The 21902-nt window shown below is 41.7% G+C and overlaps 1 protein-coding gene and 1 pseudogene across 5 annotated transcripts; both read right to left on the bottom strand.

Moving 5' to 3' along the window:
* Nucleotides 1-453: 453 nt before the first annotated feature.
* On the bottom strand, nucleotides 454-21646 carry LOC111250616 (uncharacterized). Of its 5 annotated transcripts, XR_015328601.1 has the most exons (8): nucleotides 20894-21034; nucleotides 18915-20487; nucleotides 16728-17964; nucleotides 14363-14794; nucleotides 13279-13878; nucleotides 12184-12363; nucleotides 10130-11355; nucleotides 454-9722 (listed from the first exon to the last, which is right to left on the bottom strand). XR_015328601.1 is itself a non-coding variant. In XM_086990370.1 (7 exons), the coding sequence occupies exons 2-7, from the start codon at nucleotides 20142-20144 to the stop codon at nucleotides 11030-11032; spliced, it is 4005 nt and encodes a 1334-aa protein (XP_086846496.1). In that variant the 5' UTR covers nucleotides 20145-20487; nucleotides 21513-21646; the 3' UTR covers nucleotides 454-11029. The 5 variants fall into 5 exon arrangements, 4 of the variants coding, with proteins under 4 accessions (XP_086846496.1, XP_022661766.2, XP_086846497.1 ...); XM_086990370.1 differs by lacking the exon at nucleotides 20894-21034 and adding an exon at nucleotides 21513-21646 and having other exon boundaries at nucleotides 454-11355; XM_022806031.2 differs by having other exon boundaries at nucleotides 454-11355.
* LOC111251300 (exocyst complex component 5 pseudogene) overlaps nucleotides 21606-21902 on the bottom strand; it is a 5414-nt pseudogene continuing 5117 nt past the window's right edge.

Here is a 21902-nt window from a genome sequence, read left to right as displayed (position 1 = left end):
TCATCTAGTATAATTCTGAACGTTCATTGACGGAACTCTATTATATAGAGTTCCGTCAATGAACGTTCAGAACGTGCTATTATTAGCATTAAATAAGTAAACAAGTGCTATTATTAAAAATTTCACCGAAAAGTATGTATTTAAATATAAATCTATGTGATACCAATACGCCTAAAAGGCTCTTTACTACTCCTTTGACTATATAAACGCTAGTTGTGTTAAAATAGGAAAGCGCTTAAATAGTATGTATCTAGTATCTAATCGGCTAACTGTTCTAAAGATAAGCTCTGCTTAGGTATTCCCAAATAAACTCAATTAAACCTACTGTTAATCAAAGTTGGAGTCCAGAGGGTCCTCTTAATAGTATTCATGTTGTTCGATGCACATTTTGGCCCATGATTTGTATATACAAATATATACTTTTTATCTGCTTACTAGTTAATAAAAGACACATTTAGTTGGAATCCGGATTAAATTTATTGCCAAATAACATTTCTCGTTTTAATTGTATTACCATTATATGTTATATTCTCTAACATATATTCGGTAGTGTTTGACATGATTTTTGGTCTCACCATTGGTTGTTGTTGTTGTTGCTGTTGTTGTTGTTTATCAAATGATGGATATTAAATTATGTAAATCGTGGAGCTATTTTTGTCTTCGTTTTTCTATTATCAGTTTCGCCTAGTCTGCTAGGCATGTCGGTAACATGAACATATTGTTGACTTACTTTTACCGAATGTTTTATCGGACTGATAATCACCACTTTATTATAGTTTGTATTTCGTTCTGGTCTCTACTATCCTTTGTCTTTGTTTCTGTGTATTTTCCACTTTTTGATACTGACTAGAAGAAGAGTGCTTCCAGAATGCGTCATCGTATTTTGCATATCTCGGTGCCTTTTTCATCGGACAGCTCAGAATCGGTATCGGTACCTTCTTAAACCCGAATGATTCATTTAAAAGGAGCAATAAAGTTGCTGTCCCTAAGTTACAATTTTTTCCCCCCGATTTCCGTAGTATCACTTTGAAATGATCACTTTCACGCGTCTGTTTCTAATAGGCTGACTTCGATCAACATTCGACACCGTAACAATGATTTTTAGCACTCCACTACGGTTATGTTGTTTCATCTTGTTATAGTGATTGCAATTTTGATTGTACTTTTTCGAAGTTCTGATAATGATGATCGCAGTCTACATGTTCCTATCATTTAATGTTGCTGTGGATCTTAAAAATTCTCTCCTGCCTTCTCTCAACACCCACTTGTTCGATACTGCAAACAGTTTTCGTCTGCTCTCATCACCGTTACTTTTCGACGCAGGTAAAGGCCGTTCAAGATTCGCTCAAGTACAGACAAACCACCTGCTAACTCTGTGGCCGCCTTTTCGGCATATCCTGCTTTCTTTACCCCAGACTATAGCGACCTCATTTTCATTCAATTCATTGATGAAAGTTCTGTCAGCATTATTTCGCGCATTTACCCCTATTATTTGTATACGACGAGTTTTTCATCAGTTTATTTTTTTGTCTTTAGTCCTCCTTAGTCCTTTTCGGATCCAGCCAATTTTTTTTCATCTCTGTTCCTTTTTATCGCTCAACAATTTCGCGTTCGCTGAGTCTGTCACGCCAGCTCATGACACCTGATAATAAGTATTTGAACAAATGTTTAGAGGATTCCGAACATTTGAGAGGATTATAGGCACCATCGGATGGATAGTGGTGCTGCTGCGGGTTTTATGGAAGCGCTGTCTCTACATCTACATATTTAGCGTCTCCGGCGACTGAATACGCACAAATATACCACGATCCTCGTCGAAGATTCTCTCAATCTACTTGCCCATACGTTCCTGCAACAAGAAAGCAGTTTCTTCTGACAGAGAAGACTCTGCTGCCTTCGTTTTCTAACTCGGCTTTTTTTACGTTTCTTTAACTGCTTCAGTCCTCGTCTGTTTTTCGTCCCCTCGCCTTTCACATGATTCTATGCCCTTTTATCCTGTGTTCTCCACATCTACTTTCTCTCTCTGCTTCGTTTTATTCCCATTCGGTTTTTGCCCCCTTTGCCTTTATTGTCGTCGTCGTCGTTATTTTTGCCATCGACATACATAAACCCCAACTTGTACTACAATCTTTCCGAATCGCGTTGTCACTCTTTTGCTAGCCACGGATTACTTCACTTTCTCTGCGTTTTATTGATTCACAGTATAACTTCGTCCGTCGCATATCAATCAGTTATGAGTAGTGACACTCTATAATATAATCTTCAACATTGTCATAATCCATGTATGATTGTGTTATCATCCTTCTGCTCGGAAATATCAATCAAATTATGACATATAATAATTATAATTTTCATTGATAATAATAATAATAATAGTATTATTGTTATTAGATTAAAAGATGAAAATTCGCCGAATTCGCTTTTTCTGGGCCCTTCTTGGGAATTTTTGGTTGCTTCAACTGCGCACCCGCGCTGGGCAGTCGATCGGTCGCGCAAACGCTTGTCCGAATGCACCTGAATGTAGAATGCGCGGCTTATGGCGGCCGAGAACCATTATCGACGGTGTGGCAGACAATATAACCCGGTTTTGACCAATCTCGACACTGCCGCGATTCCGACCCTCTCTGAGAGCTCGCTTCTTCTTCTGACCACCTCAATTAGTTCAAGGGAGCACGAACTCAAGTCAGTGAAGACAGCCGCCTTAGATTAGTCTGCCAAAGAAAATCATCGAGCCAGCATCCTGTCGATACACGACCACAACCCATAGTCTTTCAGAAAAGCCGTTCCAGTTTTTCAGGGTAACCTTTCGAGAGACATGTCGTCATGTATGCTGTGACGGTTCCCAGCCCTGATTTAGACTACGCCAAAGCTGTAGCCAGCTAACGACAGCCACGTTTGGCTGCTCCGCAACAAGGCCGGCCATTTGCTTTCGGCTTGTGGCTCACTGTCGATTTGATTCAACTCGAGCCGAAATCCACCATTGAAATAATAAAGACCACGGTCCCGAAACGCATCTGTTGCCAACGGCCTAATTCACTTTGCATACCAACTAAGAGGCAGATGCTTATCTCCTACTTGTTTTCGGGACTTCGATTGTGATATCTAGGGGGTAGAAGTTCGACGTACCACGACTAGCGTGCAAACGCACACTTTGCTTGTACATATCACCACAGCTACTGCAAAAGACCTAGGTAGGCGCATGTCCCATAGCTGCGAAGCTGTGTTCCTACTTAGTCACTATTGACCTCTGCTTTACATCAATGCACGTGATTAAGGCGTCGTTCGAAGTGCGTTCTGAATCGGAACCGATTGGTCTTATTGAAACGCTGGTGTGGTCCACGCTGACAACGTTGTTGGTCTGGTCTAAAAAAACCATTCAGTAACCAATGATGCCCGTTTTTAAAGCTCGCAGAGCTACGTGGGCATAGAAGCATGTTCAAAGGCAACCGACCAGTTGTTGTCAGAGCAGAACAATGTACCAGCGCAACGTAGATCTTTGGAATACGAGAGACACAATAAACACTTGGCTAAAAATTAAGGCGTACCTAAAGTCAGAATCGTCACCATCATATGATACATTGTGGTTTTTGTTAACAATGGCCAAATACAAGCAGTTACTTCTCTGCATGTTTTTCTTTTCTAATCAATCATCGTTTCGTATTTACCGTTTAATTGAGAATACTTGTCTCGGTGTGAACTTTATCCTGTGTTTTTTTCGTTATCGAGAGAAATGGCATATGGTGACGTACAAGAATAATCAGAACACTCTGCAGGCACACAACACCGGAGCCTTCTTTGGAGGGTCCTAGGTAAATTATGTTGTCCACGGCGCTTTTTCTCATTGTCAAAAGAGGCCAAAACGAATGGCGTTGTTGTATGATCAGTGTACCATGATCAGTGGCGACTGAATTTATTTGGAATACGTGCCACTTGTAAGTAAAGCTAAATCGAAAATGTGTTACAAGTGACAACAGTAATTTGTTTAATCGTTCAAAGCAATTTGGCCGTTGTTCGCAGCCTTGATCACAACACCACAGTGATACAGCGAGGCCACTCATGACCATTTACGTCCATAGATTCTTTCTTTACGTTCGTCTTCATCGTCAATTGGTATCGGTAACGTTTACTTTCTTCTATTTCAATTCATTGCTCAAAGTTCGTCTTCCCAGAATGCCTTTCCACTGAATCACCCTGAACGACCAGAACAATTAAGCAACTAACACTAACTCGATTGTAACCGGTATCTTATGATGATGACTATCTTTCGTTTCCTTCTTCGTAGTATCTTCTTAGCTTTCTTAACCGTCTTTCACGTTTTCTATTTTCAGTGTTTTCATTAGGGCAATTGCATATCCTGCAACTGCATGACAACAGTCTTTTCTCCACGCTACCCTATTTCAACTTTGTTGATGTCCATGTTTCAGCCGTTTTGCACTTCGTTATCTTTCCTGCTTTCACATCGTAGGCCAGCATTTCCCGCTCGGTCTTCCGGTTCGTTTGTTATGACCGTTGCGCTGGATTACATTATAGCGTCGTCTGCTACTGGCACCACTACCTCAACAAAAATATAAAATAATTCAATTGGGTATGCGTGTTTGTTGCGCATATATAATAGATGTAATAATGCATATAATAATAGCAATATATCGTCATTATGAATTACATTTACGTCGTATTATCGCCGTGTAATTAGAGGGCGACTCTAGTGTTTTAGTATCATCAGTAAATAAAGTGAGGAATAAAACAAAGAACCGAGTCAGACAAGAAAACGTCTTCAGAACAAGATCAATCCTTTGCTGTAGACCGTTTGTATATATATATATATATATATATATATATATATATATATATATATATATTGATCCTTGTAATTAAACCTGCGGAATATTTAGCCTCTTTAAATTCCAATGTGTTTTTACTTTTTTTTTATGTATATATATATATCAAAATCTGATAGTGACAAAACTTGAATTTTCAAGCAAAACATGGTGATATGAAGATTGTCAGTCTATTTTTTTCAGTTTTAGTTAAATTGAATAACAACGAAATTACACTTTCATGCTAACCTTTGTGTAAATAAAGTTGCATGGGTTGGGGGATCGGGGAAGTGTCTTCGACGTAGTATTTCTTAAATATTATTTTTTTCTTTGTTTTTTTCCTCATCTTTCTACGTGATTTTAACACTTATTTTTTTGTTGTTATTATCTGTTTCGCTACCGTTTCATAGCGTATCATGTATTTTCGTTCTATTTATCGTCTGCAAACCTTGTCTCTCATTACATTGGTTTTTTCGTGTTTTGGGTTGCCCCTCTTAAGGGGAACACCATACCCCCTTGAACTCGTATCGTTTATCATTACTATTTTTCTTTTACGCTCGCAGGTCACCTGTTTTTATGGGGCCTTGTCAACGTTTTGTGTCTTCTGCATTTTCATTATTTTCAGCACCCTTCATTTTATTGGTAATAATATAATCTTATAATCATATTTTTTTCCATGTGTAAATGTTTGTTTGTCTAAGTGTGTTTAGAGTACTTTCAGACAATATGCTTATTTTTGTAGTATATTAATTAATAGTAATCTAAATAACGACGCAGTAGCAATCATGTCGACATAATTATCAGCTGTATTAAAACTCTGTAAGGCAACTCCTCTAGCGCATCTCCTACGAGTGTGCACGTAGAACTCGTATAGTTATCTCTATGTCCTTATAATTCACAGGTCGCCAAGAAGCTACGACACGAAATCCGAGCGAACTTTGCAAGACGTAAAACGGCAGAATGTGGACCGTCCTTGACCGTAAAATCTATCATGCCATTTTTCGTACATGCTTGTTCAGCACAATGAGCTGGCGTTTTTTATTTTAATGTAATTAAATTAAACAATAGGTGCTGTTTTGCTAGCTAGTTATGATGATTTTAGTTCGCCGTTTGTTTTATAAAAGCAATTGCGTTCAACAACACAGTTATACGCATAGGAAATTCTAAGAACGGAGAGAAAGCTATTCGTGCACTAACTGTTCACATAATTCAGGTAAAGATGATCATAACACTCGCCGTAAAAAGTCAAATCCGCATATGGGTTCTGTTTAGTCTGGGACAGTTAACTACGTCGCCATTACTGTATGGTGCCTCATCGTCCCAATATCCACTAGAAGCTCTAGAATAAACTTAATATCGTCAGTGTTGTGAGAATTTCATTAGAAGTGTGCGACAAAGTTAATCTTCAAATTTTCAAAGAGTAAAATACGCCTCACTCAGTAATGTACAGCTTAGATCGATGGATGCATTTGAATATGTATTTTACAGTGCTATTGTTTGTTTAGCATAGACAAGTATACTGATTATAGGATCTGTAGGAAATGGAAAAAAACTCAGCTAACCACGGAGTTGCCTTTGGTGTTAATTACGGAGCCCGTCGAACCCCGTAGCAAATGTGTGGATGTTGACGGGCTCGCTTTTCCGCTCGTTACTCTTTTTCCTCGTAATCGGCATCATTAGAGGCATCGCCACCGACATCCTTATCGATTTCAATCTGTTATCTAGATTCTGTCAGACAGTCTTCTTTGTTCTCTGTGCACTTGCGTCTGTTTTGGATCTGTTTATCTCGATATACATTCCATTGTCAAAACGTGGTGTAAGTGCTATATATTTACCCACTTGACTCGTGCATCTGATCGATCCCCCCGAGATGAACTGAACGACCCGCTGTCTGTGCTAATTACTCATCGTGCTTATCCAGACAAGTTATCGTAGTAATCAATTCGACTGTAGTCAATACCTTCCAACGTATTTTGTAGACACCCTTGCATTTGTCTAAACTAAATCTTCATTACCTACCTGTTTGACAAACCGCCTTTCTTTTCCATCTCGTCATTTCGAATCATCACAGTTTAACGAGTTTATTTAAATGTACCCCTATAGAGAGGCTGGCCTACGTTTCATCCGGCTTTAATTGCTTGGTAAGTCTAATAAACGTTTCCCATATAGATGCGACAGGCTTTCTTCGTTTTACCGTGAAATGAAGTTATTTCTTTAAATGTTCATTATCTAAATGTCCACCGATTGTGATTTGCCAGCGTTGCTTATAATAACGTTATCTCTTCTTTGTTTTCATAAAAGCAGGCGAGCGGTCTACTGCAATTTAGCTTTTACATTTATATATTATTCTGCAATTTGCCACCGTCTCTACAGAGGAGCTTTCTATGCAAAATTATTCCGTTGTTTTAGCCACATCAACCCTGCACGTCTATAGCAGTACGTATATATACGGCGATACAAAGGTATTGTGTGTTGTTAAGAATTCCTTGTAGCGATGTTATGAGGGTATCATATAATAAGAGTCACCACTGTTAATATTGTGTTGTGATCAGTCTGGACATCCTCTTTCTAACTTCAGCTCATCGTTTACTGAGTCACCTGGATTAGGCCTCAGTTTCAGGTTTTTGTATTCAATCTGACGGTCCTACTTGCATACGGAACATCCCGCAGAGAGAAGCTAGGAAAAATTTAGCAAAAAGGTAACGTGTAGTGGTTACTATTGATTGTTGAGCGTTACTAACAATTTTAGTTTCAATTTAATTCACATTACCATTTTGTATCGACGTTTGTCTTTATAGCAATCATGCGCAATGACGTACTTCTTACTTTTTTGCAAGGTTTTAAGGCTGTGGGGTGAAAGAGGAGGGGACCTCGCATCCAGGACATTACGCTTTGATAGCAGCAATACCAAATAGTCATTGTAAGCATTTATTGTTGTGCTTTGCGTTTTAGCGCCAATTTTGCATCGTCGTCATCGTTGTTGCCGCCAATATTATTTCAGTTGTTGTTCATTTTTACTAATTTCTTATGTCTATTTCAAATGTGCTAATATGTTTCGAAGACTGCTGCACAATCATTCAAAGTAACCATCAACGTCTAGATCACGATTCCTCGTAAATTATGTGAAGTTAATTCGTTCGGTACCCCAAGATATTTTCTCTCAATAATTGCATTTAGGGTTTTTCTTAGATCCGCCAATCTACAATTCGTCTTCATGTCAGTTTGTGCTGTCCGCTACACAACAGCCATTCTGTGCTGAAATCACTATTGGCCACAATGCAGACGCACATTTTTCCCACGCCAAATATATTTCTATTTACTGTTAATCGCTATTTATTTTCTAAAACAGAATGCAATATTTCTCGTTCCATAAACGGTTTTCTATATGATCATAATGACACCTATTATTTTTACTGTGTGTTGCGCCGTTAGATGGGGAAACGGGGAATGATGGTCAGTCTCAACGATTCTTTTACTACTAACATTATTTCTAATTGCAGTAGTTATAAATAAGGCTATAAAAAATACCCTACATTTGACGGTGATAACAGTAATATCATTACGCATCGTTATTATCTTCGTTGACACCATCATTATTTTATGTGATGTTTCATAATATGCGTACTGTAATAATAGCTTATATCATTACTATTGAAGAGAATAACTTAGCTTACACACTTAACTTGCATGTAAAGAGAAGAGAGAAATGAAATAAGCACGGGGGAGGAGGGGGGGGGGAGTGGGTGGGTCAACTCCTCACAGAAGTGCTATACAAACAGCAACGCGGGCCGAGGGGACGTCACCGTGAAACTCGGTTCGCTGCGGACAGATGCTAGACATTAGATAAGCCCAAACAGGATCAACAAAGCCGCCGATTATTGTACAGCGTCGACGACAGCCGGCCCTTTTTTCCATCTTTTTCACTTTCTCCCTTCGGATGTTTTTCGTCATAGACGCGAACTTGACGATCCATTTAAAATGTCTAACAAACAGCGAGAAACAAGCTCCATTTTTCCCGCGTTCCGTTCTTGCCTATCTGATAACGAAGTAACTAGAGAAAAACAGTTTGCCATTGATCCGTTTAGCTGTACCATAGAGATTCATTACTGCTACTTCGTCTGTAGCTATCGGTTCATAGCGAAATACGTGTGTAGCTCACCTACAAGGCGGCTGTTAGGGCGTCTATATGCGTACTATCCACATTTACGGAGAGCCATCGTTCAGACAGTCTTTGCGTGTAATTCGCGTATTAGCAGATTTGGTTGCAGCATGTTCGCTGCTGCATTGTACAGTACATTGAAAAGGGGCTGAGGGCGTAAGTATCCATGCCTGCTTCGTATCCCAAATATTCTTTCATCGTCGCCAATACTCGTAAAGAAGCACAGGTTGAGTCATATATAAATTAATGGGGAGATTTCAGACACGCTAATCCGTTCGCTAAATAAGAACCGAATACCGAATATAATAATAATATAATGTCTGATAACTGCTAATAATATGACAGCCGCAAAATACGAGCAAATTTTTACCTTATAACTAATAGCATATTTGTTTTAAGTATTCTTAACACCGTTATTTCTTACGTAGTTTGAGGATGGTTGTTATTATTATTGTCAGCAGTAAAAATCAAAAATCTATTCTCTTTCTAAGACCAAACCAAGAAAATTCAGCTAGGGCCGTCCTACTCTAGCTTTTGGGGGTAGTACTAGATAGCTGTTGAACTCGCGTGAGAGGTCATTATTAGTGGCGGTCGTGCGCATCACAACGCGCCCAAATTAACGTGGTTTCTCTTCCATATCTTTCTGGTTTTGCTGAAATCTTCCATGCTCACCCCCCTCAGATGCGGTCTGTCATGCCGCAACTCAGTAACCATCAAGAAGTCCGTTTGCGCCAATTAACTTCCTCCTGTAAACGATTCACAAGGTCTGCTTTTTATTTTTGAGTTCAATTTCTTTTTACTTTTCATTGAATGTTCGCCCTGATTAGGTTTACGAATATCCTCTCGTAGGAGCCTAAGTCAGCTTTTTGCTGGGTGCTCTATAGCCATGGCGCCGACAACCTGTTCTTAGCGGGTGATATGTGCAACACAGCTGATGGGGGAAATATTTAGTACATAGTAATTTGTTTTTCCCATTTTCATTCGTCCTGTCATCATTATCATCCGTCTTCAGCATCGTCATTAGTTTGTTCCATATTCTCCTCTTCCTTCATGTGTGAAAATTATTTTAAATTCTTGTTACTTATTAATATTATTATTATGATTATAATTATCATTATTATCATTATTATTATTATTTCCTTCCTTCACTTACTTGTGTCTGTACAGTTTTTCATTAGTTTTACTTTCGTTCGCATAATCATGTTGTGCTGATAACGACTTCTTCTATTCATCAGCCATTAGGCCCCCCGTCAAGCTTAGAGCGAGGCCCTCGAGTCTGGCCTCTGTTGGGCCCTCTTAGGCAATCAACTCATCTCGGCGACCACGGAGCAGGCCGTTCTCCCGTATTCTCTCTCCCTCTATTATTTCTATTTCTGGCTGTTTTAGTTTTCTGATGTTTCGTATAATGTTCATGTTCTTTGTTGATGTTAGCTTGTTCGAACTGTTAGCCTTAACGTTAGCGAAGAGAGTTTGATCAACGACGACTCGTCCTATCTGCGTTTATCGGAGTCCATGTGGGACAAGGACGTGTTCAGCTGGCCGAGGAATCTGTTCAAATCCCTCACAGTCTGTGCCTATCTCTTTATCACTCTTTCATCATTACTACGCTACACGCCTTTTTGAGACGTGGCTCTCATAATGTGTTAGATTTATCAGACTTAATTTCATCGATCGCGCTACACTCTAGCTTAACTTTAAGAGCTTAACCCGCAGTTGTGTTAAGCTCAGTCAACTTCGATGACCATGATCGCTGTCCGAAACAGATTGATTTGCCGATCGACTAACTTTAGCCCCCGACTTCTCAACGACATCGTATGAATGCACAATTGTTGACACTATCTATGATAATTTGATAGGATTTCTTATGTCGCTCGTTTTCTTCTACGTTTTTCAATGTTATCTGTTTCTCTACAGGTTTTATTTGTTTCATCATCGGTTCGTGACGGCCAACGACACATTTGCGTCTGGATACAATTGCACTACCTAAAGTCGGTGTATCTTTCAGCTTAACTGATCTTGATTTCGATGCTACCGAGCGAAGTTCAAATCGAATTTACGGTATGACGATGTTGTTCCCGTTCGATGACAATGTAGCAGCAGCGAGTGTTATTGTTACAGAGTTTATGGCGTTAGGTGGTATATCAGTTTTCTTATTGCCCTTATTGTTTTCCGATTGGCCGCCATTGTTATTGCTGTCTTTCGACTCTTTGGTGTCCGCTTTCGATTCTCCGCAGCTCGAGGTGGAACTCAGCTTCTTTTTCTTCTTTTTGGCCTTTTTCGGAACAATGCCGTTCGCCTTCTTCAAGTTCTTCTTAGCGACGGCCCTTAGATAACCGTTGGACTTTTGGTTAGTCAGCGACGGGAAGTCTTGTTCGGATTCTGTAATGAGAGATAATGATACGTCACAGAAATACATAAAAAATAAAAAAAAAAAACAACTGTTAGTGAGTTTTGTATTGACCAACGAGATCATACTTGTTCAAACGCAGAGAGATTTATGCATATGGATAATTAAAAGCGTATTGTAACGCAAGCTGTACCATCCTGCCCAAAAGCGTCCTTCACCTAAAGCTTTCAGCGGCATTCAACAATATTGAGTTTGACAGTCAGACAACAAACAGCCACTGACAGCAGGCACAGTAAAAGCAGACACGAAATAGATTCCTTTTTTAACTATATAGAACGTGCAGCGCCTAACAGCTTTCACGCTCACAGACACTGAGGGATTGATAGTACCAACTGCATGTTCAGACACAGCCATAGTGGCATTTGAAATAATTTGGCCTGGACCATGTACATTTACTATTTAAGTATAAGCCAATAGTTCGTTGGTTTTCAAGTAAGTAGGGGTAAAAGGAGTAGGTGTGAAAATCAGAGTAAGAATGAATCGTTCATTTTTCTGGCCCTCATTATAATCATTACCTTAATGATAGGTAGCAATTTTAAAGAGTGATACAAGAGGCCGAGTCTTCGAAATTTTATCCTCTTAGCTTATTTTTCCCTTTCACCGCCTGCCAGCTAGCCTCTCTTCTCGCTTATAGAAGCACGAGCATACAGCCGAAACGTGCATATGTCCCAAATAAAAAAAACACATTACAACAACAGCAATTCTGACAGTTCATGTGTGTTTTACCCTTTAAACTTCCATCGCGTTAGCTAATCTCCCTTCCATTCACAGCCAAGAGCATCGCCAAATGTGGCTGTTACCTTTGAAGTAGGGCCAAAACCGTTTGAATACAGGCAGGCGTCTCGAGAATACTCGTAAGCCGACGACCCCTGCGACCGACAATGGTGGAATAAGGCTTCTGTTTTTCAACTGGGTGGCGACACTGGGTGAGCCTGGCTGCGAGGAACTACCACAAAACACACCATCTAACCCCCCACCCCCTGTAAATATGGGTCAACAAAACATAATCGCAGCAAAAACGACACAAAAAAAATAAAAAATAATAAAAAAATTGACGAAAACAAAAACAGCAAGAAATATAGATACATAATTAAAATTATATAAACGAGATCGTCTCCTCTAGAAGTGTGAGAACAGTTGCATATATGCGTGTCGTTCATGAGGATATAATTAAAAAAAAAAAAATTCTTTCTACTGGTTTGGTTTATTGATTTCCCCACAGATCGTTTAATATAAGAGAGAATAGGCGAAATTATTTCGTGGTCATTCAACCAGTCAGACTGGGTTAATCCTTCAGTGATGGGTCAGAAATACAGCGTTACGAAATGCAGAAACAGATTATAGGAAACACGTATTACTCTTTTCAACTTGGAGAGCAGGGTCGGATGGCGATGGGCAACAGCTGCAAGCTGCAAGCAACTATGTTAAAAACTATAGGCCTCTTCTGTATAAAACTAGTAATAACTACTGGCCAATTAATATGATCTTAATATCACGTATAGAATATATACTAATGCGATACCAAATATAGCCATATTATCGATCAGACCATCATTGAATCTGTTACTGAGAGTTTAAACAGGTTGACCTTACCTCTGCACTATACTGAGCTTCTTGATTTTATTACTTCACATTATTAATATAGGATAGGTAGTGTTTGAATATTGGTTGTTCACTAGGGATGCATTCTGATCTAGGTAAGATCATCTCTATTACATTATTATATTTTATTTACAAAGCAGAATATCTTACCCGTTCCGACAGGCAACAAAACCACACAAGATAGCTTTGCTCAAGTAAGTGTCTAAAATGCATGCCGCTGTATTAATAAGTTGACAATGTTGTTGTTGTCATTTAGCAGTAAGAGCAAAATTTTATATAGTACTACGACTTACCTATGGTAAACTTGCTGTTTCGTTTGGCCACATGCCCAATTGTATCCTTCTTGGGGTGGCCGTTTCCGTGATGGTGGTGATGATGGTGATGATTTCCATGCTGATGGTGGCTTCCGTGTGTATTACCGGTATTAGGCCCGACATTGCCTGCTGCCAGGCTCTGGCCGACGGATTGGCTACAGAGCTCCTCCTCGAATGGCGGATAACCATGCAGGAAGGGACATGCAAGACCTTTGAAGCAACTGTCTTCCTCCCAGAAGCGGCACGTAATGGCCGCAAGTTCGTGGCTGAACTTGCAGTCGGTGCGACGGCAGTTGCCCTCCATGTAGAACGTGCACGGCTTACGCTGCGCTCGCTGCCGTCGACGCTGCAAGTCCTGTATGCATCGTACGCTGTTTATGATAGCCGAATCGTACGTTTCGGGAGAAGCGAATAGGCACGACGCCACAGGAGTGATCGTAGATACACTCGATGAGAAGTGCGACAGATACTCGATGGGCACCCCGCATGAATCTTCCGAGTAGCCCAACGAACAGCTCAAGTCCGCCACCCCCCTGTCCTCCTCGCAGCCCGGCAGTGATCCGTACTCCAAAGAAGCATCTAAAAGTGCCCAATTGCCCCACATTTTACGCAGCGTAGATGACAAATGTTGACATATGTATGTGAGCTAATAGTTATTACGACGAATACAAATACAACGAACTACCTACGAACTAGTACTACGAAAAATTTTATGGGAGGAACAACTAACGTGGATATGCACTGTATATACAGCAAACGCGAATGCAGAGCAAATTAAATATAAAACATATGCTTGTTGTTTCCAATAGGACAAAAAGTTTACTGGAACGTGTAAATAAATTCATATATGGAGAACAAAATCCTACTATTCGACAGGAAATATTGTGGGATGTTAATCCCAGGTGGTCACGATCAACGGCGCGACACGAATCTCCGCATATTCCGATACAAACGTGCATTCAATGTAGTGTTCTCTGCAGTTACATTACATTACATTAATGATGGTTATTATCTTGGCCAACGAAATATTCGGTGCGGGCAGTATGCCTTCCGGTTTGCTCACCATGGTACGACGATGACTCGTAGCCGCTTGCTGTAGAAGCTGTTGTCGATGCTCCTGTTATATTACGATCTTCACGGTTGCAGCAAGCAGACGTTTTGTCGCTGTCATCCTGATTCTGTTCTCGGCGTTGCTGTACTCGTTGTGCATGAATTCTTGCGATACGCTGTTGTTGAGCGTCTTGGCTTGCTTGTAGTGCCTGCAAGGTTCGTGCCTCAAGCATAATGTCAAGGAATAACTCCTCCTGTTCGTCATGGATCTCATTTCGTAGTTCCTTGGATGCGGCGCTAGAAGTTACCGCGGGCCCAGCAGTCTGCCAACAGTGTGCTACCCCCAAGATGTCTGCGTCGCTATTCACAGCGGGGGCCTGTGGCAGCGTAAAGTTTACCATCTTCCACAGGGCCTGAACTTCCACGTCATCCAAAGCGGTCCCACCTGAGCAATAAGAAGCCCACACACAATCACATTAACAAGACACGCGTTAAAGGTAATTTCTCATCATTCATGATCATTCAACCAATAACAAATACTGTGTTACATGAAGATATCTCTAATAACGCCATAATTAACTGTACAGATACCTATCCTTCTGTAGCTATATCCTACTGTCTGCTAGCAAAGGATTCCATAGCCAGCATTCTGTCGCTAAGGATGGTGTCAATTACGACTCCAAATTCTTATCGGCAAAATTTTCATCTTGCCGTGCACCGTACCGTTCAATTGATCTCGTCATATGATCGAATATGATACTATCTAAATTCACCCTCCGCTGAAAATACATAGGTTTCTACATGTGGTGTAGTAGCCTAAAGCAGCATGTGATCGCAAGCTATAATGTTCATAACAAGAATATCGTTCTTATAGATCGTTCACAGATGGAAAATGTCCATATTAATTTCGCACAAAGCCGCAAATATCGGGCTACTCAATGGGATGGATAGCGATTGATTTCGCCTCTTACCGCCTTTTCTTAATTAAAATCCTTCAGGTAAATTATCGTGTTTCTAGAGAAAGAATCAATCCATCGTATGGCTAAAGACCTACGATACAATGAAAATTATCGGCAGCCAAATCTTCACAAATTGGGTTGCGACAGTGTTGTATGAATGAGCTCTTATTTCTTATAACAATCCCAGCCACATAAGCATCGGTGGGGCCTCATTCTGCTTCTTTCAGTAAGAACTTCACAGTCAGTCAGTTGTCGACACCCAGAAAATGAATCATTCATTGATTCACTTCGATAACTCGAAATTTGACAGCACAACAACAGGATGTCCAAAAGGCAAACCAGGCAGCGCTCACGGTTGGCCGCTGTACCCCGTCGAATCGTCGTCTGTCGACAGTGATGGTGATCTCCAGCGTTCTATTCCATTACATCGCGTTGTTATTCGGCAGTGACCGTGTGTACCACTGCACAAAGACTGCCAAAGCTGTCAGCACAAGATTGTGTGCCTGTTGGACCATCTGGAGCGTGCCACTTTTCGGCCATGTACACAGCCGCGTTTATCTTCCCAGCTACAGGTGACCCTTCTAAATAGAATTGCCTTTGCGATACGTTCACTGCCACGTTTCTGTGACAATCGGTAATCATTTGATGATCAGGATACTGCCGATCGTCTCACAGCTCATCCTAGCGAGCTGCGTCAACAGCAGCTGTAATAATAACAGCTGGTACCTCGGTAGTAGACGACTAGTGCAATCTGTTGCTAGTTAATGGTAACTATTGATAAATAGGACAACACTGCTAAATTTTTTATAGTGGAGGTAAAAGGTTATAAAAGACACAGATGAGATTAACAATGAATCTACGCGTTCCACTAGTCTTGCTGATTCAAAATGTAGTGATGATAATTGTGGTGGCTGATAAGACAAAAGTTATCGGCGACCTGAAGTCACGGTTTTCTTTCTATCAGGCACCACTAAAACGGTGCCACTGTTCTCAATCAGCTGATTTTAGGTGTTTGCCATAGAGGTCACAGGGTAAATAGAACGCACGGAGCTTTCGGCGATAGGCTGTAAGGTTAAAAAGGGCTCGTAGGGCTAAAAAGTTTGCTATAAAACAAACAAAACCGAGATTTACTTCCTACTTTAAGACCATTACCAGCAGTTCGCATGTTTACATCTTTCAAGCTCGTGAATTTGATATATTATGCGGCAGTAAATTAGAGGCAAAAAATAATTCACGGACGGTTACAGCAACATCAATAGGTGCATACTAATACATAGAAACATTGAAAAACCATGAAACTGAGATCATCACCCACGATCAATAAAATATGAGCTAATAGTTGGCCGAGAAACCCTGACATGATATGACAACACGTCAGAGTTTTTACGAAATGTACTTTTACGTTTCGTTTACGCTTACATTTTACAACGCCATGTGGGGACCCCCTGTCGGGTTCGTCTTGAGTGATGCTCGTAGCTGTGGTGCTGCGAATGGTGCTATTAGCAGCAGCGTTCGCGGGACGGGTTACCAATGTGGTGTCGGCGGCGGCGGTCACCGCCGTTGTTGTTGTTGTTGATATAGATCGACTCTTTTGCTGTTTATTTATATCCTTCATCCGCTGCTGTTGCGCCAGTTGCCGCTGCTCATTGTTATTGCTAGAATAATTGCTGCTGTTGCTGTTATCATTATGACTGGCACAGGCCGTCGAAATTCCTGCCGCAGACGGAGTGACCATGCTCGTTGCTGAAGCCGCTGCAGTTCCGGTGATAGCAACGGAAGCTCTACTAGCAGAAGAGCCAATTTGAAGCAGAACCTGCTGCTGCTGTTGCTGTTGCTGCTGCTGTTGCTGTTGCTGCTGCTGCTGCTGCTGCTGCTGTTGCTGCTGCTGCTGCTGTTGCTGTTGCTGTTGCTGTTGCTGCTGTTGCTGTTGCTGCTGTTGCTGTTGCTGCTGCTGTTGCTGCTGCCTCCGCTGCTGCTGCTGCTGCTGGTATTGCTGCTGCAGCTTTTGCACCTGTTTTTGATTTGAGGTCACTTTAGTTAGGTTGGTTTGTGCTGTAGCTTGCAGCTGGTGCTGTTTGTGCAGCTCCTGTTGCTGTAGAATTAATTTTTGTTGTTGTTTAAGCAGAGAGCGCTGTTGCTTGGTGGTGCCGCCAGCAGCAGCAGCACAAACGCTGCCGTTAGTATTGCTGCTGTTAGCGATGTTTTTCAAAGACGTAGAGACCTTGGAAGCGGTGACAGCAGGCGCCGTGTGGCTGGCAGCTGAGGTGGCGGCATGATGCAGCTGTTGTTGGTGCTGGTGACGTCGGGGCGGTTCCGGCAGCAAGTGGTACGAAGCGAGCTCTGCTAGAGATGAAGAGGGCGGTCTGTTTTCGTCGTCGAGGTTCGCCTGCTCGGGTTCCACACGGATCGGTGTGAAGTGAGTCCGCGGGGACACGAGCAAATCTTCAGCGTCGTCGATGGTAGATGGGCTGCTATTGCTGTCGATGGCAGGATCGCTACTAGCTGCGGACACAACTGCTGATGTGCCCCCAGCGACGCCTGGTCCCAAAGGGTTTCCGCCGATGGAATGATACTGCGTATGTTGACTATCGTGTACACTTCTCTCGACGCCCATCAAGATTCGGTTAGCTGCGCTAAACTTGCGTGTTGGGATCACCTGAAATAAAAACGACGACGACGACGACGACGATAAAAAGAATAACTCGAATGTTATCAATTCGCTTGATGATGCATTGCAATGCAAATGATTACGATGACGATGATAGTGACGAACCGTCTACACACTGGCGACATTATAGAGACATACTATTTGCCTAAAACCCAATCCAGGCATCCAGGTGAATATTGAGATCCAAGTGGAAAAGGTTGAGTCAGCGTTGACAGCAAACAACTCGAGATCTCATTCATTGTTGCATACCTACGTATATACAGACTGGATATAGAACACAAAGTCTGAATTAGTAACTGCTTTCTTTATATACTCACATAAACTAGGTACTGAGATGAATTTGCTGGCCGCTTTAATAGACATCATGATATGTTAACCTGTGGCACTTAGCGTAGCATTAAACAGTCAGAATTGACAAATAGCTTACATCAGCAGCTTTACATAGATATGGATACACATAGTCAACATGCAGGGGTCTCTCTAATGAAGCTGCTGTGTGGCTTAGCAGAGATTAAAGAACTGTACACTTTGGGTGCGAGCGCGCATGGCCGGATTAGAATGACTGCCTGATATGTTTTAAAAAGGATTTATTCGTTAAAATTTGGGTAACATCTATTCATTTCTGTTGTTATCATTGTCGTCGTTGTTTTGTTGATAATGATAGGCCTGATGAGTCGCAAGCGCTAATCATAGGCTTTCGCGCATATTAACGATTGCTAACTTATGTGTAGTTTATTTGTCGTGAAAAAACTGGCTACAAGTACGTCACCGCAGCTCGCCACAGTAAAACCGTCCGGACGCGTTTTTAGGACAAGCTATTGAACGTTAACGATCGCACGACATGTGAAAATCAGATCGCATCAAAGGCAGTAACAAGGTAACTACCTACTGAGAAACATTTTTGCCGAAAATCTCTGATTTGGGCGTATGCAATTTACCTCAGTAAAAGCTGTCTTGTCTTTGTCGTAGTTGAGTGCCGAATTCTTTAAACAAATAGTTGGAGGCGGGTGTGATTCGAAAATCTGTTCCGAGATGAAATCCGACCCGATGATGCCGGTACCCGTACTACAATTATACTGGCTCTTTACAACGTTATTCGTTGAATCATCATCGTCCTCGAGGATTTTACTGAAGATTGACAAGTTTGGGATGCTAAAAATAACCTCGTCACAGGCTCGATCGGCCCCTGTGCGTCCACCGGGTTTCCCTCCAAGGTCCAATGATATCTTCCATAGGGATGATTGGTGATCAACAGTCGGCGCATCAGCCCAGATGGCTGCAAGCTTCGAATCGAATTTTTGGGTGAGACGCGAAAGCAGTGCGTCCTCTCGTACGATTGACCCCATATCGGTTTCGTGAATGTTGGCTGTACTTCTAAAAGTAGTTATTTTATCTGTAGCTCCCGTTGATATTGAATCAGGTTTCGCTTTAAGATGTCCCGGCGATTGTCCCCAGCCTTTGTTTTTAGTACGATCAATCTTAAATAATCCTTTGAAATCGTCCGCGAGGCCTAGGGCTGGTGAGAAACTCTTGCGTTTATTCTTCTTTCGCTTACGCTGTTCTTTAAAAACACCCTGCTGCTGGTGCTGCTGCTCTTCTCTCAGTAGATCCTGTTCCTTTGAGATGCTATCGGTGCCGTTTGTCTTACTCACTAAAGGTCGTTCGTCCACCTGCAGGGCAGGAAATGCGTCAAAATATTTCTTGGCAAGTTCCGCCAACGTACGGGGCTCCTTGTCTACGTCCAGCCGATCTCTAGCCACCGAATGTCTTCGGTTATCGCCTGTTAGCGGGGTCTTCTTTGTTGGTGTTCGTTGGTTATCGTTTTGGTCCGCTTCAGCGTCCTCAGTGGGCTCGAGACGCGCAAGTAATTCTTCCACCAGGGCGTCAAACTCCTCGTTTGAGTCTGCCGCACTTTTGAGGCACTCGATGGCGCACCGCTTAGCTAGCAGTCTACGCCGCTCGGGTTTCGTTGCCTGCGGATTATATGGAGTCTTGTTTGCGTTCGTTGAAGGACAGTAATAGTATTGGTCGTCGCCGTCGGGTTCCTTCAACAGCGATAAAACGTAGTAAGTATAGGCTGCGTCTACGCCCCGGTTGACCAGCTCGTCCTGAAACCACGTCGAGACAGCGGCCGGAGTAGACACAGAAGCCAACTGATGGTACTTCATCTAAACAGCGGGGCAATTGACGTACTCTGTGTCGACCCACGTTTTTTATTGTTCGCCTTTTTCCAGCTTCTGCTTCTAGCGAGCTACTTCAAAGCCAATCGTAGGGACAGCCCTTTGAATCTGGCCTGATTTCACTTGGCTCAGATTGTTTTGGACGCTTCACTCTTAAATACGAACAACGCAGCCACCGAAAGAGGATAGTTGCACACTAAATTGTTCTGCACGCTAAACTAATCTTCGAGCTAATGATAAAGTCACGAGAACATGCGGCTTTTCATTGGATGTCCGGATGACAAAAATCACGTTCAAATGAATGATTTGCAAGTTTGAAAAGTGAGATGCCCTGAAATAACACCAGATCGAGAAAAAAGAAATTAATCATGTAATAGCGTCTTCTTCGTATTGAGTGTTAATACGCGAGTCTTTGCTAACTTTTCAAAATTCATCGTGTGTGGTTTTTCGGAAAGTGCAGATAGACTGCGGGGTGGAAAACCATCTGTGGTAATACTACGTATACATACGTTTGCGGTTTATGTTTTCTCTTTAATCATGTTTTATTATAATTATTACTGGTATTACATATGTATTAAGAGTATGCTAACACAGGTACTTACAACGGTCAGCTTTTACTTAATGTGTGGTTTTTCATTATCTGTCAGGTGTTCATCTTCGAGCTAGTCAACAGTGTCATTGAAATTCGACGAACGCTAAATGTTCGACCGTTGAAACGGTTCTACTGTCACTTTTACCTGTTTCATCCTGTGAGAGGCTGAAGTCGCTCGTTGTTCTCGTTTGTTCAAGACATTAGCAACAGCAGTTCTGAAAATGATACGGTGGCGAAGTTACAAATTGCACGCGCACGCTTAGTTATGATGGTTCAACGCTCGATTCAAAGTTGAACGCTTGCCAGTTGAAGACATAAGTAAAGGCTGATCTTCCGATAGTTAATTCAACTGATTGATTGATGTCACAAATTAACTTCGATGATGTGGATGTTGTATAACATTGTTCTCTTCGCTGCTGTTGAATGCTCGATCGTCGTTGCAGCTCTTCTTAAGTCTGAGTTTTGCTTTGCTGATACTGATGTCGTATCTTCGTCAATGTTGTTCTTAACTGAACTTCGTCTTGTCGCTATCTTGTTGTTGCTGTTGCAGCTGCTGTTGCTATTTTTGTCGTCGTCGTCGTCGTTGTTGTTGTTGTTGTTATTGTTGTTGTTGCTGTTATTGTCGTTGGTTGTTATTGTTGTTGTTAAAATAGTTATCTCTAATTGTAATCGTTGAGAGAGAGGGAGCTGTAGGGAGGGCCGCTGGTGGTTGGGGTGGCCGAAGCCGTTTAGTGCTTAGCGGTTGTCCATGATGTCGGGCTTACCGGCTCCGTCCGTTAGTGGAGGAGATTGCCACAATGCAGATGGTGCTAAGAGGCTAATGATGGCCTCCGCCCGAACGGCCCGCATACAGCCACTCACCGCTCACCATCTTCCCTGTAAGGCAAACAAGTTATACTGAATTGATATTAGATCAAATTAGACGAAGCTTCATAAATAATGAGCAAGTTCGTTGCTAAGTACAGCGGTAGGGCATTGCAAACCATATGGCATCATTAATGATAGAAGTAGTAGTAGTAGCAGTAACAGTGTTAGGACCAAACAAGGCTGGCCATCAAAGGCCAATTTTAGGTGGTGTCTCTTTGTTTGACTTGTAGACTTATATATTTGCATATATTTGCTGCTGGTCGACACCACCAAAGGCGTAAGCAACC

Source organism: Varroa destructor, unplaced genomic scaffold (assembly GCF_002443255.2).
Source record: "Varroa destructor unplaced genomic scaffold, Vdes_3.0 BEIS01000005.1, whole genome shotgun sequence".
NCBI classification, from domain to species: domain Eukaryota; kingdom Metazoa; phylum Arthropoda; class Arachnida; order Mesostigmata; family Varroidae; genus Varroa; species Varroa destructor.
Note: the sequence above shows the minus strand (reverse complement) of the source record. Positions and strands in the feature narration are given on the sequence as shown.

Excerpts from the sequence above, each read along its gene's own strand:
- LOC111250616 (XM_086990370.1), bottom strand. The coding sequence starts at position 20,144 with ATGAAGTACCATCAGTTGGCTTCTGTGTCTACTCCGGCCGCTGTCTCG. Across the intron at positions 14,795-16,727 it reads CCCACATGGCGTTGTAAAAT|GTGGGACCGCTTTGGATGAC; the intron begins GTAAGCGTAAAC and ends CTTATTGCTCAG. Across the intron at positions 13,879-14,362 it reads CGAGTCATCGTCGTACCATG|ATGCTTCTTTGGAGTACGGA; the intron begins GTGAGCAAACCG and ends GGGCACTTTTAG.